General features: G+C 37.9%; 1 protein-coding gene across 1 annotated transcript in view; it reads right to left on the bottom strand.

Moving 5' to 3' along the window:
* Positions 1 to 8,727: 8,727 nt before the first annotated feature.
* BRF2 (BRF2 RNA polymerase III transcription initiation factor subunit) overlaps positions 8,728 to 27,657 on the bottom strand; it is a 29,336-nt gene continuing 10,406 nt past the window's right edge. Inside the window, exons 3-4 of the mRNA XM_053717748.1 lie at positions 25,006 to 25,327; positions 8,728 to 9,865 (exon numbers count right to left, since the gene is read on the bottom strand). Of these exons, the coding sequence (XP_053573723.1) occupies positions 9,154 to 9,865; positions 25,006 to 25,327 (1,034 nt within the window). The 3' untranslated portion in view covers positions 8,728 to 9,153. The remainder of the gene's footprint in view (positions 9,866 to 25,005; positions 25,328 to 27,657) is intronic.

Here is a 27,657-nt window from a genome sequence, read left to right as displayed (position 1 = left end):
GCAGTGAGGGAGAACAGAAACTGTCAGAAAACAGATTAAGCAACTGCCAAGTGGAAAAATAGTGCCCAAACATTTATTCACTCAGTACCTCAGCAAATGAAAACGATTTTACATTCCAGCAAAAACGTTAAACATAATCTCTAGTTATTAAACAGCTTTATGTATTTCTTACAGTGTAATTCTAGTGAAGTACCATTCCCCAGAATACTGAAGTGTAAAGTATACATACATGACATTATATCGGTATGGCAGGATTTTCTCATCAATTCCATTGTCAGAAAATAAAAACTGCTACATACCTCTATGCAGATTCATCTGCCCGCTGTCCCCTGATCTGAAGTTTACCTCTCCTCAGATGGCCGAGAAACAGCAATATGATCTTAACTACTCCGGCTAAAATCATAACAAAAACTCTGGTAGATTCTTCTTCAAACTCTGCCAGAGAGATAATAACACACTCCGGTGCTATTTTAAAATAACAAACTTTTGATTGAAGATATAAAACTAAGTATAATCACCATAGTCCTCTCACACATCCTATCTAGTCGTTGGGTGCAAGAGAATGACTGGGAGTGACGTAGAGGGGAGGAGCTATATGCAGCTCTGCTGGGTGAATCCTCTTGCACTTCCTGTTGGGGAGGAGTAATATCCCAGAAGTAATGATGACCCGTGGACTGATCACACTTAACAGAAGAAATATGTATAATTTCCCTTTCCGACAATTATCGGTTGAAAGGTAATGTTATGCAAGTAGGCAACAATAAGCATGCATGTTATTAACAAATGAGTTTTTTATTTTATTCTCTGCTTGCACTAGCACACGAACCAGATCACTTGTTACTAATTAGTCACACACAATATGCTTAACAGCATTAGCACCTGGTTAAATGTACTCTAAAACGTTCCTGATTGGCTAACACTTTGTATATCACCTCACCTGTTGAACACACATGTATGATCTCTGATGAAGCGCATTGCACATGCGCGAAACGCGTCAGATCCATGACACCTCACCTTGTAACCCACTGAGCGTGTAATCACCCAAGCCTGAATAAACCACTTGGTTTAAACTGATCCTGCAGTCCTCAATTTTTTGTTGTTCCTATATATATATATATATATATATATATATATATATATATATATATATATATATATATATATATATATATATATATATATATATATATATATATATATATATATACATACATACATACACACACACATACATACACACACACACACACACATATAAGAAATAAATATGTCTAAACACAGGTACTATAGACAACATCACCAGATATGAATATTTCCATTTAAGAAATAAAGTATGAGTAAACATTGGAGATGCTGATAATTCATCAGATATGTTTATTTCCAAAGTAAGAAATAAGTATAGCTAAGCCATGAAACTGCTTATAAAACACGTCATCATTTTACTTCCCATATAAGAAATAGGAATGGTTAATCATTGGAATGATGATAAAACCACCAGATCTGTATATTGTTAAAAAAAAATAAAAAATAAGTGCGGATAAGTACATTTAAGGTAGATAGTCCGCCATAGAAGCTTATTATTCATTTACAAGTATTGGAGAAGCATTGTTAATGCTAATAAATCAGTATATATGATTTTTTTGTCCATATAAGACAAATATGGTAAAACACTGGTAACACTGACAAAAACACCAGATACACATTTTTTCTATATAAGAAATAAGCATGATTAAGCACAGATAATGTTAATAAACCACATTATATGTATAATGCCCCTATAAGAAATAAGGTTAAGCACTGGCTAATGCTTATAAATGGAAGATAATTATGTCTTTAAGAATGGTAAACATTGTCAATGCTTAAAGCACCAGCAATGCAGATAAACCATTATATACATTTATTTTCCATATAAGAAAACGAGTATGTTAAAAGCACTGATACCACACCACTATGAAACCACTGTATATGCTTATCTGTTATATAAGAAATAAGTATGTATAAACACTGGTAATATTAATAAACCACTAGATATATTAATCTTCTATATAAGAAATAAATGAGTTTCAGTGCTGGTAAGTCAATAAGCCATCAGAAATGTTTATTTTCGAAACAAGAAAAAAGTACTTCTGTATAAATATTGGTAATGTTGAGACCCAACAAATATTCTTATTCGGATAAGAAATAAGTATGTTACAACACTGGCAGTGCTAATAACTCACTAGACCTATGTAAACATAGATCACTGGAAAGATCATAAATAACCAGAAATTATCATCTGTTACCACAAAGATTCATGACTAAGAAACAATTATTCAGTATATCAGAAATAAAAGTGCATTTAGGCATTTGAACTGCTAATAAATCACCATATATATGTATCACTAAATCAAATTAAACATGATTAGGTATTTGCATTGCTATAATCCTCATATATATTTGCTGTATCAGAATAAGTGTGATTAATCATTTGTAACCATACATATTTTTTTTTTTTTTTTTTTTTTTTTTAAAATAGATTTTTATTGAGGAATAAAAATTACATGAAAATGCACCATGCAGATACACATAAACAGAATTCCAAACTGTAAAAGGAAGGCATGACATAACAATTGTACTACAACTAACATTAGTATTTGATGTCATATAACGGAAGTTAGATGTACCTAAAAAGACCTCATTTTTTTTTTTTGTATTTAGAAGCTTGGTAATAAATGATAACCCCCTAATGAAAGAAAACGACCACTTTTGGGTCGCTGGGAACCAGGTAGGATTGGGGCGGGGGATGTAAGGGAAAAGGCACTACCTGGCCTCTTAGAAAATAGTGTAATGCACATAAATGATGCATATAATGACAAACTTTAGAACACATAAACCATCCAGGCATTAAAATTACAGCCATTACGGCATATCTCAGAGACCTCGATTTTGTGTTATAGAAAAACATTAACATATGGATAGCTACCTTACTAGTTGCTCATGGACCCCCTGAAAAGTTTTATAGCGTATATGGTAGTTGCCCTGGAGTTCACTCTTGGACCATTAGTTATATACAGTTTATATTAGGCTTATTGTCCATAATAGCAAAGTGAGAGGTGTTTGACAAACTGTAACATCTGCCAACCCCAGGAGCAAATATTAAAAGTGGGACTGCATGTAAGGGAGCATAACAGGCTTACAATCCTCATGAGGGAGATGGGGGCATAAATTAGAAATTTGAACAACAGTACTTCGTCTCCTATGTATAGGGCAATGACAGTTATGGCAAGTTCAAAGAATTTAAAGCACAAGTTAAGTAGAGGGGGGAACATTTCACCCTGTAAATAATCTTACAACAGTACAATGAGGCACTGACAAGGTTGGTAATTTATAGCTCTCTTAAGACACTAATCAGTCCAAAGTTCAGGCGTACATGCCATCATAAAGGAGGAACCGTGCCTTAGAAAGAAGCGATCCGGAGAGTGCTTAGAAAGAATCAGGGCACAGTGACATTAGCCTATACCTTGTTTAGCAGACCTAGTATGTTGGTGTGCGCACCTCCAGAGATGCATTGCTGAAGATCGATCCGTGACAAGCCTGCTATTCCCGGCAGCCCCATCCTGGATCGCATTGCCCCAGAAGTGCTCACGAGTGACCAGGCTCTCCAGGGTCCGTTGCGGGTAAGATATTTGTGACAGCCAGACGTCCCCCCGATGACAGAGTACCTCTAAATAATCCTCCTCTCTGAGAAAAGTAAGAGTCAGGTCGCAGGCTGAAAAAGGCCTCTGTATACCATGAGCGTGCAAGTATTCAGAAATCTCTGCAGTTGCATGGCGTGGTCTGGAGCGGTTTGCTAGCGTGGGGGTGTTGCAATAGGTGCCTGTTCCCAGACCGCCTGGCTGTATAGGAGGTAAACTAGCCTTGCTATGAGACTCGAATTTCTCACCACCTTTACTTGGCCTCAGCACGAAGCATCCTCCTTTCTCACAGTGCATGGTGTGTGTAGGATCCAGAGCTGTCTTAGTAGCATTGGCATGCGGCATGGTCCGCCAGGGTCCCAAGGTATCTCCGCCGCCGATACATGCACTATCAGAACCGACTGGATCTTCTTGTCTCGGGGTAGGCAGAGAACTTTGCCGATCTACTAGAAATGCAGCTTGATTGCTTTGTATTGGCTGCTGGGGCACAGAAGCTGCATCTCTCTCCACCTCTATAGAGACGCGGTCTCCCCACATGGCTTCATCCCAGTCAGTAGCTGTGGACGGGTAGATCCCAGTTTGCAGGGTTTTTTCAAAAGCAACTTGATAGGCATCTAGAAGGTTGCTGAGCTTCAATAACAAAAAGGTAGCTGAATCCATATTAAGATTGGATTTGTACTGCGCACTCAGGGCACAGCTAGTTTTGGGGACAGGCTGAGGCTTCTATGATAGGGGAAGGCCTCAAAGTGCAAAGTCCGGTACTGAGGGCTATAGAGCCTAGTCACTATTCAAAAACCCTATATCTTGAATTCGGACTTCTTCAGTCCAGCCTCTCCACTGTTTTGAGCAAGGTGTTGCTAGAAATACACTGCTAAATCAGGCTTCAATGAAGATAGCTTGAGGAGCTGAAGCTCAGTGCGACCTGTAAGATGGCCGCCGCCCGGGTGTCCCCTAACCATACATATTTTTGTTCTGCAACAGAAGGAGTGTATAAACCGTTATAGTGCAAATAAGTCAACATAAGTACTTTCTTTTCACATTAGCAGCAAGTCTGGTTAAGCATGTGATGCTAAGAAAATCACCATATTTTCAATTTCTTCAACAGAAATAAGAAAGAGGAAGCATTTGTAATGTTACGAAATTACTATATATAATTATTTGTGCATCACAAATAAGTGAGATATTTCTGATGCACAAATAATTATATACATTGGTAACGCTAATAAACACCATACATACACTCACCGGCCCCTTTATTAGGTACACCTGTTTAATTGCTTGGTAACACAAATTGCTAATTACCAATCACATGGCAGGAACTCAATGCATTTAGGCATCTAGACGTGGTGAATACGACTTGCTGAAGTTCAAACCAAGCATCAGAATGGGGAAGAAAGGGGATTTAAGTGACTTTGAACGTGGCATGGTGTTGTCAGACAGGCTGGTCTGAGTATTTCAAAAACTGCTGATCTACTGGGATTTTCCCACACAACCATCTTGAGGGTTTACAGAGAATGGTCTGAAAATATCCAGTGAGCGGCAGTTGGGTGGACGAAAATGCCTAGTTGATGTCAAAGGTCAGAGGAGACTGGGCATACTGGTTCGAGATCATAGAAAGGCAACAGTAACTCAAATAACCACTGGTTACAACCAAGGTATGCAGAATACCATCTCTAAATGCACAACACGTCGAACCTTGAAGCAGATGGGCTACAGCAGTAGAAGACCACACCAGGTGCCACTCCTGTCAGCTAAGAACAGGAAACTGAGGCTACAATTCGCTAAGGCTCACTAAACTTGGACAACAGAAAATTGGAAAAATGTTGTCTGGTCTGATGAGTCTATTTCAGCTGCAACATTCAGATGGTAGGGTCAGAATTTGGCGTAAACAACATGAAAGCATGGATCAACGGTTCAAGCTGCTGCCGGTGGTGTAATGTTGTCGGGGATATTTTCTTGGCACATTTTGGGCCCCTTAGTACCAATTGAGCATTGTTTAAATGCCACGGCCTACCTGAGTATTGTTGCTGACCATGTCCATCCCTTTATGACTACAGTGTACTCATCTTCTGATGGCTACTTCCAGCAGGATAATGCACTATGTCACAAAGCTCAAATCATATCAAATTGGTTTACATGACAATGAGTTCACTGTACTCAAATGGTCTCCACAGTCACCAGATCTCAATCCAATAGAGCACCTCTGGGATGTAGTGGAATGGGAGATTTGCATCATGTATGTGCAGCAGACAAATCTGCAGGAACTGCGTGATGCTATCATGTCAATATGAACCAAAATCTCTCAGGAATGTTTCCAACACCTTGTTGAATCTATGCCACAAAGAATTAAGGCAGTTCTGAAGGCAAAAGGGGGTCCAACCCGGTACTAGCAAGGTGTTCCTAATAAAGTGGCCGGTGAGTGTATATGTCTTCTACCGCAGAATAAGAGATTTTAAGTCTCTCTAATGCTAATAAAGCGCCATATATTTTTCCTTTGTGCATCCATATAAAAGTGAAATTAACATTTGTAATACCATACATACACACACACACACATATACATATATATATATATATATATATATATATATATATATTCTACATTAGAATAAATGAGATGAAGCATCTTTATGCTAATAAAGTACCACATATATTTCTATAGTGTATCATAGAAGAGATTGATAATATGTAATTAAACTAATCACCATACATATATATGTCTTCTCCAACAGCAATAAGAGATTAAATATTGTAACGCTAAATAAATATATATATATATGGTAAAGTCCAGTACCAATTCACCACAGTATGAGGGTGCAAGCAGCCTCTGTCTCACCTTTGACAGATATTGATATCCAAAGTAGAAATGGCTGCAGCACACCAGATGAAGTTTAAAACATTTTTATTACAAGCAGTGAAAGTCGCCTTGGCTTGAGAAAGGGCAGAAGCCCGAAACGTCGCCTGTATTTCACTGCCTGTAATAAAAAAATTTAAACTTCATCTGGTGTGCTGCAGCCATTTCTACTTTGGACATATATATATATATATATATATATATATATAGATATATATAGTGCATCAGAAATAAGTGAGAGGAAGCATTGTAATGCTACTAATCCCCATAATTAAATAATTTCTACAGCAGAAATAAGCAAGAGGAATCATCTTATATGCTATTAATATATATTTATTTACTGTGTTGGAAATAAGTGATTACGGTTTTTGTAATGCTACTAATCACCCCAAATACATATTTTCTACAGCAGAATAAAAGTATCATATATATTTCTTTAGTGTAACAGAAATATTTTCTATAGCAGAAAAAAGGGAGATTAAATATCTAATGTTAATAAATTACCATAAATAAATTTTTTGAGCAATAGAAATAAGTGAAATTAAGCATTTGGAATGCTAAAAATCCCTACAGCAGAAAAAAGTGATATGAAGCATATTGCATGCTAATGAAATAACATTTCTTTTAGGCAACAAAATTAGAGTTGAAGTCTTTGATATGCTGAAAAGACATCTTATATAATATTTTCTATAGCCTAAGTATAAAGCATGATCTATACTGAGCCGCATTGTGCTCCTTGTACACTCCTCCTTGCAATAAAAACGACCTGGAGATTGATAACAGCACAATACAAGCTAACATCCCTGTAACATGAGGGATAGTCATAGCCCAAAATAAGGGCAAAATAGGCACGCCCCCACTGCTCACTGCTTCACCAGGAGGTTCAGATATGGCGATCTCCTCTGAAGTGCTCCGTGAGAAAAAAGGCCTCCAACACTGCCTAGGCCTCAGTAAAGTGGGGGGAGTGAGCGCTTAAATGATCCTGTGGCAGGAAAAAAAAAAATTAACTCCAACTGCCGCAGGACAGCTATGAAAAGAAAAACTTTCACACTCCCATAAACGTAGCTGCCCCATCTATCCCTTAGAGCACACTAAAAGTTAGTTGTCCAGGATCGATACTACTCCTGAGAGAGCCCAGCTGACCTATATAGACCGGATATTTAGTGTCCAACAACCCGGTGATGAAGGGACCAGAGTTATGAAGATGAAATAAAATGGCAGCATACATAATGAACTGCATCATAAATGGGCATTGATCATTGGAACCACAAGAGTCACAGCACCATTTACCACCCTCTAAATAAAGCCACTGGCCTGACTATCCCACAACCTGGAAAGGGTCTATGCATCAGTGGTCTCCCTTAGTCATCTACAGCTCACCCTGCTCTCTTAGGCAACAATCATTCAGAAGGAAAATTAAAGTAGCTTCTTCCAGTCAGAGATTTTCATCCAGTACGTAATCATCTGCTGTCCTGGGCAGCACTTGCTGTAGTAACAGGTCTGACAGTAGCAATCTTCATCCTGACAAGGACCTAAGACATAAGGAAAATCAGTGTAACCAACACTGTTTGCCTGGTGGGGAGGATAGCATAACTATACTGAAGGAGGCATGGGAACTTCCCTGCGGCATCCAGAAGCTAACATTTACCAAAACTCTACTAAGAGAGCTGCTCCCCTGTCCTTTCTTGCAGGAAACAATCCATTAACAACAATAAAATTTGAATCTTTAGCAGAGCACCTCTCTATGCCTACCTACATGAAACGAGACAAAGAACTAATGTACTGAGAGAGATGGGGAAGTGGGAAGGATATTTCAATGTTCTGTTTGGGGTGTCTTTGCCTCCTCCTGATAGCCAGGTGAAGTATTTCCCATAGGTTATGAATGTTTTCATGGACTCTCACTGCCATTTGAAGGAAATCTTTATGGATAAAATATCTTGAAATCAGCAGTAATGATTAGGGCAGATTTGTGTATGTCTACGGAATTACGAAACCTAAATATACCACTTGTGAAAGAGATTACTGTGGCTGCATATAATGAATACAGAAAATATTTTACTAGCAAGTAGAAAAAGTAAATTTACCATGCAGTGACAACAGCAAAGAAAGCTACTGCTATGGATGCAAGATATTTCACAAGACATACCTGACAGAGCCAGTAACTTGTGTCAGATAATAAATTAAGTATAGTACAAAATAAAAAATACAAAAAAACATTTATTTTGTACGATTCTATATTTGTGTCTATTTTTGCGGTGTAACAAGATGTTTAATGACGCTCCGTACGTTTAGATTAACAGGACAGGATTAACTAATTTTCAGGATTTTACATTAAACATATTTCCTCTATTACAATCAACATAAACTATATAAAAATAACTCTTAATTAATGGTTCTCTATTTAAAAACTACTTTAGCAGCATATTGGTCTTTGTTTCACTAAAGACACAAACATCATGATTTCTATTGTTTATTTAATGCCTTCATTTTATATTTTCTTTAGTCCTAGAAATCCAGTGTTCTGCAATTTACTGTTGGTTACCCAACCATCGAAGGGCTTAGCAGTACCAAAGACACCTAAACTGTATCGTTATTTTAGTGCCAACCTATTGCCTGATCTTCCTTTTATAGTTTCGGAATCTTTTGCGGCTTTACCATTGCATCCTTGACCTGTAGGAATGTATCAACTTCAGCCTGTGTTCGCAAGTACTGCTCTATTTCACTGTCTGAGATGTCCTCATCACCTGTGATGTCTTGAGGACCTTTGGAAAATGCCTTAACATATTTTCTCTTTTCTGTGAGGCATGGTGGAAGGAAAGGCATAACAGGAGTCTCTTTATGTTGATGTGCAGGAGAAGGGGTTCCTGTGCTGGTAGTCGATTCCTCTGTATCCATAGTTAATGTCTTTGTCTCTGTGGCAGATTTTTCTGCCGCAGTCAGAGTCTGTCTGAGAAGGTACACACGATGCTTCAGTATGTCACCCAAGTGCTGCACCACATTTTTCTTGTTTACAGACAATACTTTCAACCAAGGCAGGTGAATGGCCAGTTTCAGCAAATTATCCTCAATCTCTTTCTTCCTCTTCTTTGCTGGTGGTGGCAATTCTGTTTCAGACAACTTGCAAAACTGGTTGATGCTGCAGGACATGCGGCAGGAAGGGTTTAATGACCGCCAAGATAGGTATGCAGCAGCAGTTATAATGGGAATAGGTTGACGTCCGGTCACAAGCCATGTATCACTGGCAAGTTCCACAACCTGCAAAGTTCTTTCTATAACCTTGTCCAGATTCTCTGCAAAACCAGGAGGAGTATATGGAAAGTCATCGAAAAGTCTGAAACTACAAATCACAAACATATAAATGCCAATAAGACAAATCCTCATGAGAAAATGCATTTTTATAAACGTAAATTATTTGATTACACAGAGTAATATAGATTCAGGAGTATTTATTTATTAATGTATCTTATGATTAACGGGACATGAAAACCCCAAATCTTTCTTTCATGATTTTTAAAGAACTTTTTCTATTATCAAATATTCTTTGTTCTCTTGGTATCTTCTGTTAAAAAAAAAAGTTCAGGAGCATGCACATGTCTGGAGCATAAATGTCAGCCGTTTTGCAAGAATTTTATCCATTTGCAAGAGCACTAGATGGCAGCACTATATCCTGCCCTGTAGTGCTCCAAATGCCTACCTAAGTAACAACAACAAAGAATACCTCTGGAACTAAGCAAATTTGATAACAGAAGTAAAATGGAAACTTTTTTTAAAATTGTATGCTCTGTCTGAATCACAAAAGAAAACGTTCTTTTAATTCCCTACCTATTAATATTGTCAATAATCATAAATAGATGCATCTCATTATTGGCTTTTAAATATGGAACTAAGAAAATTAAAATTATTCCTCATTAAGTTACCAAAATAGTAAGAAAAGGGGGGGCTGCTTTTCTTTAAAGGGACATTAAACCCAAACAAATTCTCTCATGATTCAGACAAAGAATAACATTTTAAACAAAATTCCAATTTACTTTTATTATCTAATTTGCTTAATTTTTTTAGATATCCTTTGTTAAAGAAATAGCAATGCACATGGGTGAGCCAATCACATGAGGCAAATATGTGCAGCCACCAATCAGATGCTACTGAGCCTATCTAGATCTGCTTTTCAGCAATGAATATCAAGAGAATGAAGCAAATTAGATAACAGAAGTAAATTAGAAAATTGTTTCAAATGGTATTCTCTATCTGGATAATAAAAGATAAAATTTGGGTTTAATGTCCCTTTAAGGCTGATTACAGGAGCAGATAAAACCGCTATTTACTGCTCTGAAATCTTATAATCTGAGCTATTTTTCAACAATATTCTACAGTCCAGAAGCTACTGCTCAGAAACATATATTTATTCACCCAGATTTCAGCCAGGAAGATCTAACAGATGTGTTGCATAGCGGAGGCCTGTTAATGGCGTTAGCCTTTATCTAGCCCTCCCCAGTATCCTGCAGACACAGGACGAGCAGCTGTATACACTGAACATTTCCCATTTCCCAATACCTACCCGCTTCACTGGGACTAAAGGTAACCTCAATCGGACGGTCTCTATCTCTTACCTATCATGGGAGACCTCACACAACATATACAAGCCTTCTTGCTAGACTTGGAGATGATAATACTCAGAAGCTTTGACAACTTCTTGCCGCCAACGCAGTGTGTGAACATGCAAAACAGTATTCCTCTGTCATCCTATACAGAAGTACCGCTAATTATGAGTGGCCAGAGGCAGGATGAGGAGCACATTAAGCCTGCTTGTGAGGATCGGACTTCAGAGGATGCGGCCGATCCCCAGGAACTGATCTATAACTATTTCACCCGCCAGTTCGTTGCCTTGCCGGACAGACAAGAAAATCTAAAGAGCCAAATACTACACTATTCTAACTTGGAGAAGCCGGTGGAGAAAAGCGCTAAGTATCTGATTGCACTGGGCGCAGTGTTAGTTTGGCAGACAGACATACAAGAGACTGCTAATTGCTTATTTGAAGTAGATAGATACAATACAGCGGCCTCATCTCTTGACTCCGGTTCTCAGACAGCTGAGAACGCTGGTAGACAAGACTGGATGACACCCTTTGTCACCTTCTTGGGAAAAGCGATTAGAAGAGTTGGCGTGGGATAATTTGGATCATCTGAACTGAGGACTGCGGGAGCTGCTTAAACGAACATTGTAACTTCCATAGCTTCAGACTCGCTGTAATGTCAGATGGACTTTTGGGCAGCTGGCAGTCTACAGTGGTGGTTCATAGAGCTGGATATGTAACTTTCGCTCTGTGCCCCATTGTACTACCAGACTGTGAGACGTTATTTGCTATTTATTTGTTTTAAGTAGCTCACTGTTTTTTCCTTAATAGAGCAATATTGCCGTTACCATTTGATATACGTCTGCTGGTTTGACATTAGGTTACAGTTTTTATATCCTGCGGTAAGATTGAGCCTTAAGTTTATAATAATTACATGCGACACAGGATGTTACTCTCGTTTAGCCTCGCTGTACAACACTGCAGATTATGTGTAAGTTCTTTCACACACGGGTCTATCCAGAATTGGGCGCAGTGTGACAACATGAAAAAGAAACTAATCCTCTTTTATTCATAAGGTAGTGGGAATGGTTAATAGTGGTCAATTCAGTTACTTAGATTATGTGCCGCCTTATATTTGTGTCCTTTGTTATTTAACCCATAACAGATAATGTACCCTCTCTAAAATGTATGTTTCTGACGGCTGATTTGTAGAGATCCCCTTGCTATTGTACCAGTGTTAGCAGTATCTTTCCACCTTGATTCTATTAAAATAGCCCGGGAATTAGCTCAGGGACAGCATAGGATCTGCCCATATCATAATCAGTACCGTTATCTTTGTTGAGAGACTTTGGTGAGAACTATAACCCTAGAACCAAGGAGGAGATATATATGTACTTAGGATTTCAATGGGTCTGGCAAATCTAGTTAAAATTAGAGTTTCACATTAATATCCGACTGGGTCTAAAAGCTATCACTTTATAATTGTAAGGCTTGGCAAACATGAGAGTCATCCCCTGATTCATGACACTGCAAACAGAGCCAGCCTTGATCACTATGTGAAAGTTAATGGTACCATTCATATCCTAGACTTATCTCAGTGCCTGGTAACTCCCCCGGACGTAGGTAATACCCCACAATAGCTGTGAATAGTTTCCTGCCATTTGTTTATCATTATACCACTACTGTTTTGGTTAACTAAGTTGTTGTTTATGATGTATGTTACTTTAAGATCGATGTCTATTGCTATATGGGAATATGAATTCCTCTACTTACTGTAAAGAAAACACCTGTAAAGCGTAGGTCAGGTTCATGTGTTGGTCTCAAAGTTCATGTCAGTATTATATACTAATATATATGTGAGGCTAGTAATGTCCCAAGGTTGCCCACACCCCTTAATATAAAACTATGCCAAAGGGTAATACTGAGCAAACACTCTTATATCCCTCCTATTTATTCACACTCCATGGAACATATGTTGGCATGTTCCATACAGCCTGACCTTAATGTAATAATGTTGACTTTGCAGGTTATGATACTTTGTTAGCCCAATGGATATTATCCAGGTTACTAAAATGTTGAGAATGTAGCATTACCGTCATGGCCCAAGAGTGGCCTTAGAGATGTATTAGTTCCCCTTCTCTATGTCACATGAAAATGCATAGGCCCAAGAGTGGCCCTTAGTTTATTAGGGGAATCATAAAATGTAAAAACGAGGTTTAATTTAGGTTTGATTTATATATTTTACAGACACTGTTCTGTGTCCTCTAATAGCGGACAATATTTTGCATTGATTACTAGTTCCATGTATCTATCATATGTTTCCTATGATTGTCTGTAATGTTTTTCTTGAAACCTCAATAAAAACATATTTAAAAGCAAAAAAAATTGTAAGAAAAAAAATATCAGGCTACATTTTGCAGTAAAAATTAAAACTATTACAAATTGTTTGGTTTCTCAGTAGAAACTCTTCTTACAAAAATATATATATATATATATACACCAGTACAATTTCTATAAACATTATGTATTCCACAGCACTGATAAAGTGGCTGTAGCAGGTGGTTATCATAATAGACCTACATAGTATTTCTTGGATTAACCCTTACTGCCTATTGGACGTAGCTTCTACATCACATGGTACTTTGCCCAGCATACCCTGTTGACGTAGTAGCTATGTCAAACCTTCTGCCTCATGCTGTTGTCCCAGCTGTCGGCTCTGACAGCTAAGACCGCAGCCAGAGGCAGAAGGGATCTGTCTTCATATGGCAAGGGAGCACTGATCGTGCTCCTGTTACCATATGAAGACAGATCGCAGATACAGACAGTGACAATATTTGGGAGGAAGGTAGGGAGGGACCATGAGAGGTGAGCCCTCCATCAAGATTGCTTGGAGGGGGAAGTGGGGATCTACACTATAAAAAAATAAAATTTAAATAAATATAAAGAATACATTTATATTAACCGAGTACTGGCAGACAGCTGCCAGTACCTAAGATGGTGGACACAAATTAGAGGGGGGGGGGGTAGAGAGTGGTTTGGGAGGGATCAGGGAGGTTGGACAGTTGAGGAGGGATCCCTACACTGCAGAAATAAATAATAATAAAGTCCTAAAAAGTGCATACTGGCAGACTGTTGGTGGTGACCAGTGGTGGGTGAGGGAGGAAAGAGTAGTTTTGGAGGGATCAGGAAGTGGGATGTCTCCGGTGGGGGGTAATCTCTACACTACAGCTAAAATTAACATTACAAGCTACCTGATTAAAAAATCCCTGCAGTGAAGGGGTTAAAGTGTGGTGCACAGCTGCAACAAGCAGCCTTTTTAATTCCGAAAAAAACATTGGCAAAGCATGTCTGCTATTTCTGAACAAAGGGGATCTTACAACCATTTGTGTTATGACGACTGCATAACACAATTGTAAATAAATTCAGCGAGAAGCCAAAAGTTTGTGGAAATTTTTTTTTTTTTATATAATACACACACATATATATATTACTCTACTATTCAAAGTCAAGAAGAATAGAAGAGAGAGATTAAAGTATGAAATATCAGAAAGAATAAAGCCAATCTTGCCCGGCACTTGGACTATCCTGTTTAGTTAACACTAAAAAGGTTTGCCGGAAGAAGCCCTTAGCCATAGAGGGTGAAACGCGTGTAGCTTGGCATTTGTAAATCGCTATGAGTGATTTGCGATTATGAGGAGTCCTGTATAGCACAAAATAATACCAATAGCCCAATCAAGATGGTAATCGGCAAGTAATAACTTGCAACTGCTGGAGTGGATATAATTGACAGAGGGATTGTGATAAGCAACTGCGATAATTGGCAAGTATTGACTTGCAATCAGTGGAGCGGACATACCAGACATAGGAAACTTAACAAGAATCTGCAGCCCGTGGGAACTCCGAAATCGGTTGGTATTTCCCAAGGTGAAGGGGAATGTCAAAAATCAAGTGAGTAAATTTGAGTAACCGAAGAGGAGGATCGCACGGTGAAAGGACAACAAAGTCATTGGTTTGTTTCTTATTTGTTAACCCCCTCTCTGAAACCAACCGGAGGTCCGGGCACTAATTAAAATTGAATTGTTTACATTATTGCAATTGTTGCTTTCCTCACAAAAGGCTTATGGATACAGTTAACTGAGAACTGTGCAATGTTAATTGTTTCAAAATAAGTTCCTGTTTAAAAGATAACTGGCTACATCAGAATCATCTCTGGGGATCCCCAGACTAAATGGACTTTATTATTTTGGGTTAATATTGAATTATATTGTGATAAGATTTGTAATGTGCTCAAATAGGATAGCCTAAAATGCTGTCTAAGTAATGGCAAATAAATTAGTATATACTGAAGCAAGTTTTGTGTTTAAATTGGTATTTTAAATTGTACCGCTATTTACCCTTGGTTAACCCCCTGTCCTAAGGTAATGCAATAGTTAACTAAACAGGATAGTCCAAGTGCCGGGCAAGATTGGCTTTATTCTTTCTGATATTTCATACTTTAATCTCTCTCTTCTATTCTTCTTGACTTTGAACAGTAGTTTAATAAATTAACAATCTCTGTGCACCTTGTTCCTGCAAATAATGCTAAGAAAAGCAGGAACAAGAGGACCTGTGCAATTGTTATATCTTTGATACTGCTAGTTTTATATTACTTGGAGATATATATATATATATATATATATACACATACATATACATATACACACACATATATATATATATATATATATATATATATATATATATATATATATATATATATATATATATATATATATATACATATATATATACATATACACACACACACATATACACACACACACACACACATGCACACTCAGTGGATATAAAAAGTCTACACACCCCTGTTAAAATGTCAGGTTTCTGTGATGTAAAAAAATTTGAAAGATTAATGATTTTAGAACTTTTTCCACCTTTAATGTGACCTATAAACTATACAACTCAATTGAAAAACAAAACTGAAATCTTTTAGGTGAAGGGAAGTAAAAATAAAAAAATATGGTTGCATAAGTGTTAAACTAATACTTTGTTGGAGCACCTTTTGATTTTATTACAGCACTCAGTCTTTTTGGGTAGGAGTCTATCAGTATGGCACATCTTGACTTGGCAAGATTTGCCCACTCTTCTTTGCAACAACACTCTAAATCTGTCAGAATGTGAGGGCATCTCCTGTGCACAGCCCTCTTCAGATCACCCCACAGATTTTCGATTGGATTCAGGTCTGGGCTTTGGCTGGGCCATTCCAAAACTTTAATCTTCTTCTGGTGAAGCCATTCCTTAGTTGATTTGGATGTATGCTTTGGGTCATTGTCATGCTGAAAGATGAAGTTCCTCTTCATGTTCAGCTTTCTAGCAGAAGCCTGAAGGTTTTGTGCCAATATTGACTGGTATTTGGAACTGTTCATAATTCCCTCTACCTTGAATAAGGCCCCAGTTCCAGCTGAAGAGAAACAACCCCAAAGCACGATGCTGCTACCACAATGCTTTACTGTGGGTATGGTGTTCTTTTGGGGATGTGCAGTGTTGTTTTTGCGCCAAACATATCTTTTGGAATTATGGCCAAAAAGTTCAATCCTGGTTTCATCAGACCAGAAGACCTTTTGTGACATGCTTTTGGGAGACTTCAGATGTGTTTTTGCAAAATTTAGCCGGGCTTGGATGTTTTTTTATTAAGAATAGGCTTCCATCTTGCCACTCTACCCCATAACCCAGACATATGAAGAATACGGGCCATTGTTGTCACATGTACCACACAGCAAGTACTTGGCAGATATTCCTGCAGCTCCTATAATGTTGCTGTATGCCTCTTGGCAGCCTCCCAGACTAGATTTCTTCTCGTCTTTTCATCAATTTTGGAGGGACGTCCAGTTCTTGGTAATGTCACTGTTGCGCCATATTTTCTCCACTTGATGATGACTGTCTTCACTGTGTTCCATGGTACATCTAATGCCTTGGAAATTATTTTGTACCCTTCTCTTGACTGATACCTTTTAACAATGAGATCCCTCTGATGCTTTGGACCATGGCTTTTGCTGTAGGATGCGACTAAGAAAATGTCAGGCAAGACCTACTAGAACAGCTGAACTTTATTTGGGGTTAATCAGAGGCACTTTAAATGATGGCAGGTGTATGCTGACTCCTATTTAACATGATTTTGAATATGACTGCTTAATTCAGAACACAGCTACAACCCCCTTATGCAACCATATTATTTTTTTATTTTATTTTTATTTCTACTTCTCTCCACCTAGAAGATTTCAGTTTGTTTTTCAATTGAGTTGTACAGTTTATAGGTCACATTAAATGTAGAAAAAGTTTTGAAATGATTTATCTTTGTCTCCTTTTTTTACATCACAGAAACCTGAAATTTTAACAGGGGTGTGTAGACATATATATATATATATATATATATATATATATATATATATATATATATATATATATATATATATATATATATATATATACATACATACACTTTCATATATATATACATATATATATATATACATACACATACACACATACATACATACACACACACACTTTCTTATATATATATATATATATATATATATATATATATATATATATATATATATATATATATATACATACATACATACATACATACATACATACATATATATATATATATATATATATATATATACACACATATACACTTTTTCATACATATATATACATATATATATACACACATATACACTTTTTCATATATATATATATATATATATATATATATACGTTGATTGCAGTAGCCATAGTAGTAGTAGTAGGTATAGTTAGTCCAATAAAAAAAGTATCATTGCTCAATGCAATACTCTTGTTATTTTGATATCTATATATATATATATATATATATATATATATCTATATATATATATATATCTATATATATCTATCTATCTATATATATATATATATATATATATCTATCTATATATATATATATATATCTATATATATATATATATATATATATATATATATATATATATATATATATATATATATATATATATATATATATATATACACACACACACACACACATACATACACACATGCAACTGCCAATCAGAAGCTAGCTCCCAGCTCCTGAGGCTACCTAGCTATGCTATCCAACAAAGGATCTCAAGAGTAGTAAGCAAATTAGATAACTGAAGTAAACTGGAAAATTGTTTAATATTATATGCTATATCTGAATCATGAAAGAAAATTTTTGGATTTCATGTTCTTTTAAGAAAATAAAATGAATGCTTACCTGATAAATTAATTTCTTTCTTGGCAGCGAGAGTCCATGAAAACGTTCATAACCTGTGGGAAATACATCACCTGGCCACCAGGAGGTGGTAAAGACAGCCCAAACAAAACATTGAAGTATCCCTCCCACTTCCCCTACGCTCAAAGAGTTCGAGCCGAGGATAAGGAAAAGTAAAGTACAGTAACTCTAGGGGTACAGAGGTGCCAAAGACTCTCACTGTCAAAAACAAAATTAATCTATCAGGTAAGCATACATTTTATTTTTCTTCTATTGGCAGTGAGAGTCCACGAAAACATTCATAACCTATGGTAAATCAATACCCAAGCTGTGGAATACAGTAATGTTTGGGAGAGAATGTAGGGAAGGCCGTCCTAATCACTAGGCACCACCGCTTGCTGAACCATTCTCACAAAGCAGTGTTAATTTTGTCAACTAAAACTATACTAAAATGGAGTATAAAACTAAAGAAATTCTGTTGACTAAAATACGACTAAAACTAAAAATGGCATTGTAGTCAAAAGACTATGACTAAAACTAAATCAAAATGGCATTGTAGTCAAAAGACTATGACTAAAACTAAATCAAAATTTGCTGACAAAAACCATTTTATGCAAGGTGTTATAATCAATCCATATCTAATTACTGCTCTTTTGTCAAATTTTCAAAACTTAATTTTATTAAATTTTAAGATAAAGACGTTATATACCACAACAGTTAAATCTGTATTGCATGTTCAAACCTTAATACCACAAATAAAAACAGGTTAATAAACCTTTACTCCAGGATTATATAATGAGTTTGGAAGTTCTAGAGCAGTGCTAATATCGTTGCCGAAACTTTTCAGAATCTGTGAACAATCCATCGATTCTTCCTATAGAAATAAGCATAACCCACGAGTATGGGTTTAAGTTATGCTGTGCCTTTGCTAGCTGCAGAAACTTTTTGTTGTGTTAAACCCCACATTTTTCTATTATGATTCAGATAGAGAATATAATTTTAAACAACATCTCAATTTACTTCTATTATCTAATGTGCTTCATTCTTTAGATATCCTGTGTTAAAGAAATAGCAGTGCACATGGGTGAACCAATCACACGAGGCATCTATATGCAGCCAACAATCAGCAACTAATGAGCCTATCTAGATATGCTTTTCAGAAAAGGATATCAAGAGAATTAGGCAAATTAAATAATAGAAGTAAATTAAAAAGCTGTTTAAAATTGCTTGCTCTTTGAAAATCAAGAAAGAAAAAATGTGGGTTTCATGTCCCTTTAAAGTTTTTTTTATATAAGGTAATATGTACAATACAGCCAAAACAGTTTACAGTTTTGTTTTTTTATGTTTTAAAGTTGCACTTCTGTTTGTTTATGAAACTTGGTTTTATTTAATTTTAAGTTTAATAAAGATGTTATATATCACAACGTCTAAATCTGTGTCTGTATTGCATGCTTAAACCTTAATACCATAAATAATAACAGGTGTTAGGTTTACTCCTGGAGTATATAATGAGGTTGCAAATTATAGAGAAATGCTTAAATAATGCATTACACTTTAACTAAACCCCTTAGATTTTAGTTGACTAAAATCTACTGGAGATTCAGTCGACTAAAACAATTCAGATGACTAAAATACGACTAAAACTAAAATGGCATTTTAGACAAAAGACTAAAACTAAATTGAAATTTGCCGTAAAAATTAACACTGTCACAAAGGATGCCTCTGCCGAGGCAAAATAATCAAATCTGTGGAATTTTGTGAATGTGTGTAAGGAAGACCAAGTCACAGCCTTACAAATCTGTTCAACTGAAGACTCATTCTTGAAGGCCCAAGAAGTGGACATCGCACGTGTAGAATGTGCCGTAATTCGGGATGGAGGCTGCTCGCCCATTTCAGTCTAGGCCATGCGAATCAGACTTCTCAGCCAGAAGGAAAGTAACATCTGAGGTCTTCTGCCCCTTGTGCTTATTATCATACAGGACCAACAAGGAAGATAACTGACGAAAATCCATAGTAGCGTGACCACATCCAAATTATGTGGAAACAAAGGGCAGGAACCACAATTTCTATGTTATGGGTGTTAACTACCTTAGGTAAGAACCCCAGCTTTGTCGTTAAAATAGCCTTTTCGGAATAAAACACCAAGTATCCACTATGCCTTCATGGGAAAACAAGATTTATTGCAGATATATTGTTCATATGGGAGCAGAGGTAAAAGGGGATACATCAATAAATCCACACAAACATCTTCTTATTTTTATGTATAATGTCAAGTAAATAGCTTTGAGATTAGTAGACTGGTATATGAATATTCAGTTCCTTATGGTTACTTTTTATACTCTGTGCTCACTTGTTCTAAAACACAACAGTAAACACTTGGGTTTAATTGTTTTTGATGTATGTAGAAATTTTACATAAGATTGTTATTTCTGTACACTTGTTTTAAAAAAAACTTAATAAAAACTATTTAATAAAAAAAACAAAAAAACACCAAGTATCGTGGGTCACACTGCAAAGCAGCTAATTCTGACACTGCGAGCAGAGGAAATGGCTAATGAAAAGATCACTTTCCAAGCCTGAAAAAACTCTTGAAAGTCTGGGTGACAAGCCAACTTCCTATGTAACAAAACAGACCATCCTGGAGAAACTGTAAGATACATGGTGCCAAGAGAATCCATGCTGATCACACCAGTATAAGTAAGACCTCCAGACCTTGTAATATAGGAGTCTGGTAACAGGCTTACGTGCCTGAATGAGAGTATCAATCACCCTCTCAGAGAAACTTCTTTGGGACAAAATTAAACACCTCAGAGTATCTAAATTTTGATAGAAAAACAGACCCTGAGCTAACAGGCAACTGCCATCGAGAAGCAGACAACATTTCCACTAGGTCTGCATACCAAGTCCTGTGTGGCCACACAGAAGCCAGAAGAATGGCTGAGATTCTCTCTTGCTTGATCCAAGCTACCACTCAGGTAATAGTACAACCGAAGGAAACAGGTAAACCAGACTGAAATGCCAGGGGACTGCCAGAGCGCCCACTAAACCTGCCTGAGCGTCTCTGGATCTCGACCCGTATCTCAGTAGTTTGGCATTGAAACAGGAAGCCATCAGATCTATCTGCGGAAAACCCCACCTGCATGTGATTTCAGAAAACACCTCCTGATTTAGGGATCACTCCCCTGAGTGGAGAGTCTGTCTGCTCAGAAAATCTACTTCCCAATTCTCCACACCTGGAATTTGGATGGCTATCTAACAATGGTACGTCTCTGCCTACTGAAGGATGCGAGACACCTCCTGCATCGCCAGATAACTCCGTGTTCCGCCCTGATGATTTATGTAAGCCACGGTAGTGATGTTGTCCAATTGGAATAGGATATAGCGGATGGAAGGCAGCTGCCGCCAAACTAGTAGAGCATTGAAGATGGCCCTCAATTCCAGAATGTTGATTGGAAAAGATGCTTCCTTGGGGCACAATGTTCCCTGGGCTGTCAGGGAACCCCACAGTGTCCCATCCGGACAAGCTTGCATCTGTGGTAATAATCACCCAGGATGGGCGTAGGAACCAAATACCCTGAAGAAAGGGAGTCAGGGACTGCCACCAATCGAGACTATCTCTAGTCGGAGTGCCCAGGGATATTACCTGTGACAGATCGGAATGATCCCCATTCCACTGTCTGAGAATACACAACTGTAGAGATCTCCAATGAAATCAAGCAAACGGAATATCGTCCTAAGCCGCAACCATAAGAAAGTACCCCTCCTTCAGATCTATGGTAGCCATGAATTGACCCTCCTGAACAAGAGGGAGAATGGATCTTATCTGTAAGGAGGGTAACCTTACAAACTTGTTGAGACTCTTTAAATCTAGGATAAGACGGGATGTGCCCTCTTTCTTGGGAACAAAAAAAGAGGTTTGAGTAAAACCCTCTTCAACTCTCTGACTGAGGTACTGGGTCACTACGTCCATGGCTATTATGCAGTGGAGTAACGCTGACCTCTTTTCCGGGTACCCTGAGACCGTGGAAAGGAGGAATCTGTCCCTTGGGGGACGAGACTGAAAATCTATCAAGTATCCATAAGAGATGATATCCAGTACCCAATAGTCCTAGATGTATTGAGCCCAAACCCTTTGAAGCAAAGACAGTCTGCCCCCCATGTGACCTAATCCCAGGTAAGGGGTGACCCCTTCATGCAGACTTATTGTCTGGGCAGGTTTCTTGGGCTGTTTTTTTCTTGCTCCACCCTTAGGTGGGCTCCACGAAATGAACTAAAACATCCTGCAGTACGCCCCTTGGGTTTAGATTTCTTATCTTGGGGTAGGAAAGCTCCCTTTCCACAGGTGACAGTAGCAATGATCAAGTCCAGGCCGGGAGCAAAGGGTAAATTGCCCTTGAACGACAAGGATAGGAGACGTGATGTAGAAACCATATCCACTGACCTGGATTTGAGCCATAGAGCCCTTCTGGCAAGCACGGCAAAGCTAGATGCAGATAATCTGAATAATGGCATCACAGACAAAGGCATTAGCCATCTTTAAAGATTGTATATGATCCTGAATATCTTCCAGAGGGGAGTCAACCATAATCAGGTCCGACAGAATTTTGCTGCTCCAGCAACGGCAGCGATTCCAACCGCGGGCTAAAAAAGCGACAGGCATGTCTGAGTAAGCTTGAGGTCTGCAATCCAGAAAAGGTATCTGGGGTAGAAAAGCAGTGTGGGGATCACACTATGGCCTCCTTAGTGAGACTGCAGGACAGTTGACAGAAATGAGCTGCACGATTGTGCTGGAGGGCACACCGTATGTATCCTGCATAGCATACACTTATTTATATCAAAAGAGGGAGTTGAAAAAGTTTCCTCTTGACTAATATGGAGAACAAAGAATTCTTTATTGTAAATAACAAAGGAACGTTTGTGAGCCCCACAGCAAGGAACCCGTTCTAGACACAAATCTACTGTACCACAATGCAATGCCCTGCTTCTTACCAGCTCTGTAACCGGCTTGGCCGCGCTGTTACCGCTCTCTCCCAGGTCTGCTGCACAGTAGGTTCCAGCGGAAGTGGTGTGAAAACGCTGCCACGGCAGAAAATTTAAGTGAATGTAAATGTTAATGCTAAACTTGACAGCTGCTCCAGCTTCCCCCTGTCGTCGCAAGCCATTTCTGACGTTAGAAATGATGGATCGGTCATCCTCCAATCATGGCTTCCCCCCGGGGGAATCAGTGTCTGATTCAACGCTGTGATTGGAGGAAGCCGGATTCCTCATTTTAGACCCAGGAAGAGGCTTTGCGACGGGCGGAGGAAGCTGGAGCGGCTGTCAAGATGAAAAGGTAAGTATTTTTTCACAACACGAGTGAAATGTAAATTTTTATGAATTAAAGCGCCCCTGTTTTTAATCGAATTTTTAAAAAACGGGCACTTTAGCATCAAAATTTACATTCACTTTAAGGCTACGCACACTGCCGTGGCCTGTAGGGATATTAAGGTCTAATATCACTACTATCCGGAGTAGTGGTTGGCTCTAACCGGCATCTAAACACTGGGCTCGCACTGCTCTGTAAACCGCCTGTCAGCGGTGTGCACTCTGTCTGCATGACAAGTCGGAGGACACTGTGTCCATTACACAGATGCGGCCCTTTTATTGACACTATGTCATAAAAGAAGTATTCAGGTCAAAGGGTGTCCCACACTAGGACCTTGACTCAACTGTCTAGAGAATCAAAGTGTGCACAGTAGTGCTTTTACAAAACAGCCATGGCCTTACACAAATATTCTGTGTCTCAGAGTTCAGAGACCCATATAAATTACCCCAAGGTGATGCCTTAAGGGGGACTGTGGCCAGGCTTCAACCTGCTTAGACTTGAAATGACAGCCAGGTAACCACTGAGCAACCAAAGCTCACATTCAATGATCACAGTAATCCATCGTAAGACATACTCTATTAGACACCTTGTTATGAGAGAGGGAACAACTTACCATTGCACTAGGTTTGGAAAATGAGTAACAGACACCAAATTTCCTGACAGGGGATCTAGCAAAGAGTATCTGGAAAGAGGCATGGAAGCTCCCATCGATGACCAAAACTAACAGACTATTACTCCACCTCAAGAATTACATGGTAAAAAGAATGCCCAACTCTCTCTTAAAGGAATACTATCTATATGAGAACAAAATTCTTCCTTTCTTGATCAATTACTTTAATTCTTCTGCAAAGCACCTCTTTCTGCCTACCTTCATTACACGAGGCAACAAACTACTGGAATGGTAGGGGAAGTCGGAGGAATACATCAATGCTTTGTTTGGGGTGTTTTGGCCTCCTCCTGGTGGCCAGGTGAAGTATTTCCCATAGGTTCTGAATGTTTTTGTGGACTCTCACTGCCAATAGAATAAAAGAGCATTTGTGCAAAAGTAGAAACTATAATGCATTAGAACATTTTATTTTTGCACTAGTGTGTCCCTTTATCTAAAGATGCAAAAATGTATGAACTGGCTGGTTTTATATAATAGCAAACATTTTTAAAACTACAAAGTTGTTACTAAAAACACAACTAATCATTTAGGGGACATATTCCTAATCAAATTACACAAAATATTTTACCTTTTACAGTGATTCCTCACCATGTCCTGGAGGCTTAGAGCTGGCACATCTAGCTTTAAATCTTGTATCAAGTCTCGAAAGATTCCAGAAAACAATTCTTTATTGACATACATCAGTGAGCAGATAGTAGCCATTGTGAGAGGCCAGCCATGTTGTCTGCAGGTAATGTAGACACAGCATCCCATCACCGCCGCCTTCTTCTGGAGTGTGACAAAGTGATACGTAGGGTGAACAAATGCTCTCTCATAATAGGACACTGCAGTGTCTTCACAACCCAAGGGGAGCCTCAGGACTTTGCAGAGATCTCGTACACGCTTTAGACCTGTAAAAGGCAAAACAGAACCAATTATAAATGTGTGTATGCTTACACACATCCAGCACCTGCCAAATTTGACCAGACAAGGTAATAGAGAACAGGTTTTGATTAAGAAAGAAGTGGTGTAAATATATTTATTAAATAATGTCCAATCACAATTTTATATGAAATATAGAAATTGTAATAGTTTTCCTGTAGGTTATAAGTCCTTACACTTGGAACTGTGTGAAATTTCCAGGTCCCATAGATTTAATTAAAGTTAATGTCAATTTAACACTATTACCTAAATTGAAAGGATAGCAGTTAAAAAAAGAATAAAAGTTTCATTCATCAAATCGTTAGTAGATACTTATCTTCAAAGATATTTCACTTTGAACGCTATAAGAATAAGAGTCGAAGCTCCGGTCCCATTTACAGCATTTGATTGACAGATAACTCATCTGCAATTAACAAATTGTTGTTTCTTCTCGGGCAGTGATGTTTGTGCAAAGGGGCTGAACGCCCCGGGGGGGAAACGACAATTTGTTGATTGCAAATGCTGTAAATGGAGACCGGAGCTTCTGCGCTTATCCCTATAGTGTTCAGAGTGAAATATCTCTGAAGATAAGTATCTACTAATGATTTGATGAATGAAACTCATTCGTTTAACTGCTTTCCTTTCAGTTTAGGTAATAGTGTTAAATTGACACTTTAAAGCAGAAGTGTTGCTAATTGTAAATGTTTATCATGCATTGGCGCATATGCAGGAATGCTCCGTACCCCAAAATGAAGATCTTGATTTACAGTTTGATTATTTGCTGTGGTTTTAAATTTATACAATAAAAGTAGGACTTTACTCTAAGACTGCCTGCTTTGAGACCATTTGTTCTGATGTGCACGCTGGACCGGAGTGAGTGTGGAAGCTTATTGTGCTGTTAATTCACCCTTGCGAAGTGCATATTAACCCCTTAACGACTGACGACGTACAGGGTATGTCCTCTAAAAAAATAGTTAACGACTGAGGACGGTCTGGGAAAGCGGTGGAAGCGATCCTGATCACTTCCAGCTGCTTTCCGGTTATTGCAGTGATGCCTCGATATCGAGGCATCCTACAATAACACCCCTTGGCCATCCGATGCGCAGCTGCATTTAGCAGCCTTCTAATTACCAAAAAGCAACACCAAAGCCATATATGTCTGCTATTTCTGAAGAAAGGGGATCCCAGAGAAGCATTTACAACCATTTGTGCCATAATTGCAGAAGCTGTTTGTAAATAATTTCAGTGAGACACCTAAAATTGTGAAAATTTACATTTTTTTTTATTTGATCACATTTGGCGGTGAAATGGTGGCATGAAATATACTAAGATGGACCTAGATCAATACTTGGGGTTGTCTACTACACTAAAGCTAAAATTAACCCTACAAGCTCCCTACATGCTCCCAAATTAACCTCTTCAATGGTGAGCATAATACACATATGGTGCGCAGTGGCATTTAGAAGCCTTCTAATTACCAAAAAACAACGCCAAAGCCATATATGTCTGCTATTTCTGAACAAAGAGGATCCCAGAGAAGCATTTACAACCATTTATGCCATAATTGCACAAGTTGTTTGTAAATAATTTCAGTGAGAAACCTAAATTTTGTGAAAAAATTTGTGAAAAAGTGAACGATTTTTTTTATTTGATCGCATTTGGCGGTGAAATGGTGGCATGATATATTCCAAAATGGGCCTAGATCAATACTTTGGGATGTCTTCTAAAAAATATATATACATGTCAAGGGATATTCAGGGATTCCTGAAAGATATCAGTGTCCCAATGTAACTAGCGCTAATTTTGAAAAAAAGTGGTTTGGAAATAGCAAAGTGCTACTTGTATTTATTGCCCTATAAAACTTTCAAAAAAAGCAAAGAACACATAAATATTGGGTATTTCTAAACTCAGGACAAAATTTAGAAACTATTTAGCATGGGTGTAGATGTGTAACAGATTTTGGGGGTCAAAGTTAGAAAAAGTGTTTTTTTTTTCCCATTTTTTCCTCATATTTTATAATTTTTTTATAGTAAATTATAAGATATGATAAAAATAATGGTATCTTTAGAAAGTCCATTTAATGGCAAGAAAAACGGTATATAATATGTGTGGGTACAGTAAATGAGTAAGAGGAAAATTACAGTTTAACACAAACACTGCAAAAATGTAAAAATAGCTTTGATCCCAAACGGACAGAAAATGGAAAAGTGATGTGGTCATTAAGGGGTTAACAAAGAGCATCGCATTCAAGAACTAGAAAGATGAAGGAAAGAAGCATGAGAAAAGAAGCAGGAGAGCAACAGGTGAAGATGCCAGTAAT

Source organism: Bombina bombina, chromosome 6, assembly GCF_027579735.1.
Source record: "Bombina bombina isolate aBomBom1 chromosome 6, aBomBom1.pri, whole genome shotgun sequence".
Classification (NCBI taxonomy): Eukaryota; Metazoa; Chordata; class Amphibia; order Anura; family Bombinatoridae; genus Bombina; species Bombina bombina.
Note: the sequence above shows the minus strand (reverse complement) of the source record. Positions and strands in the feature narration are given on the sequence as shown.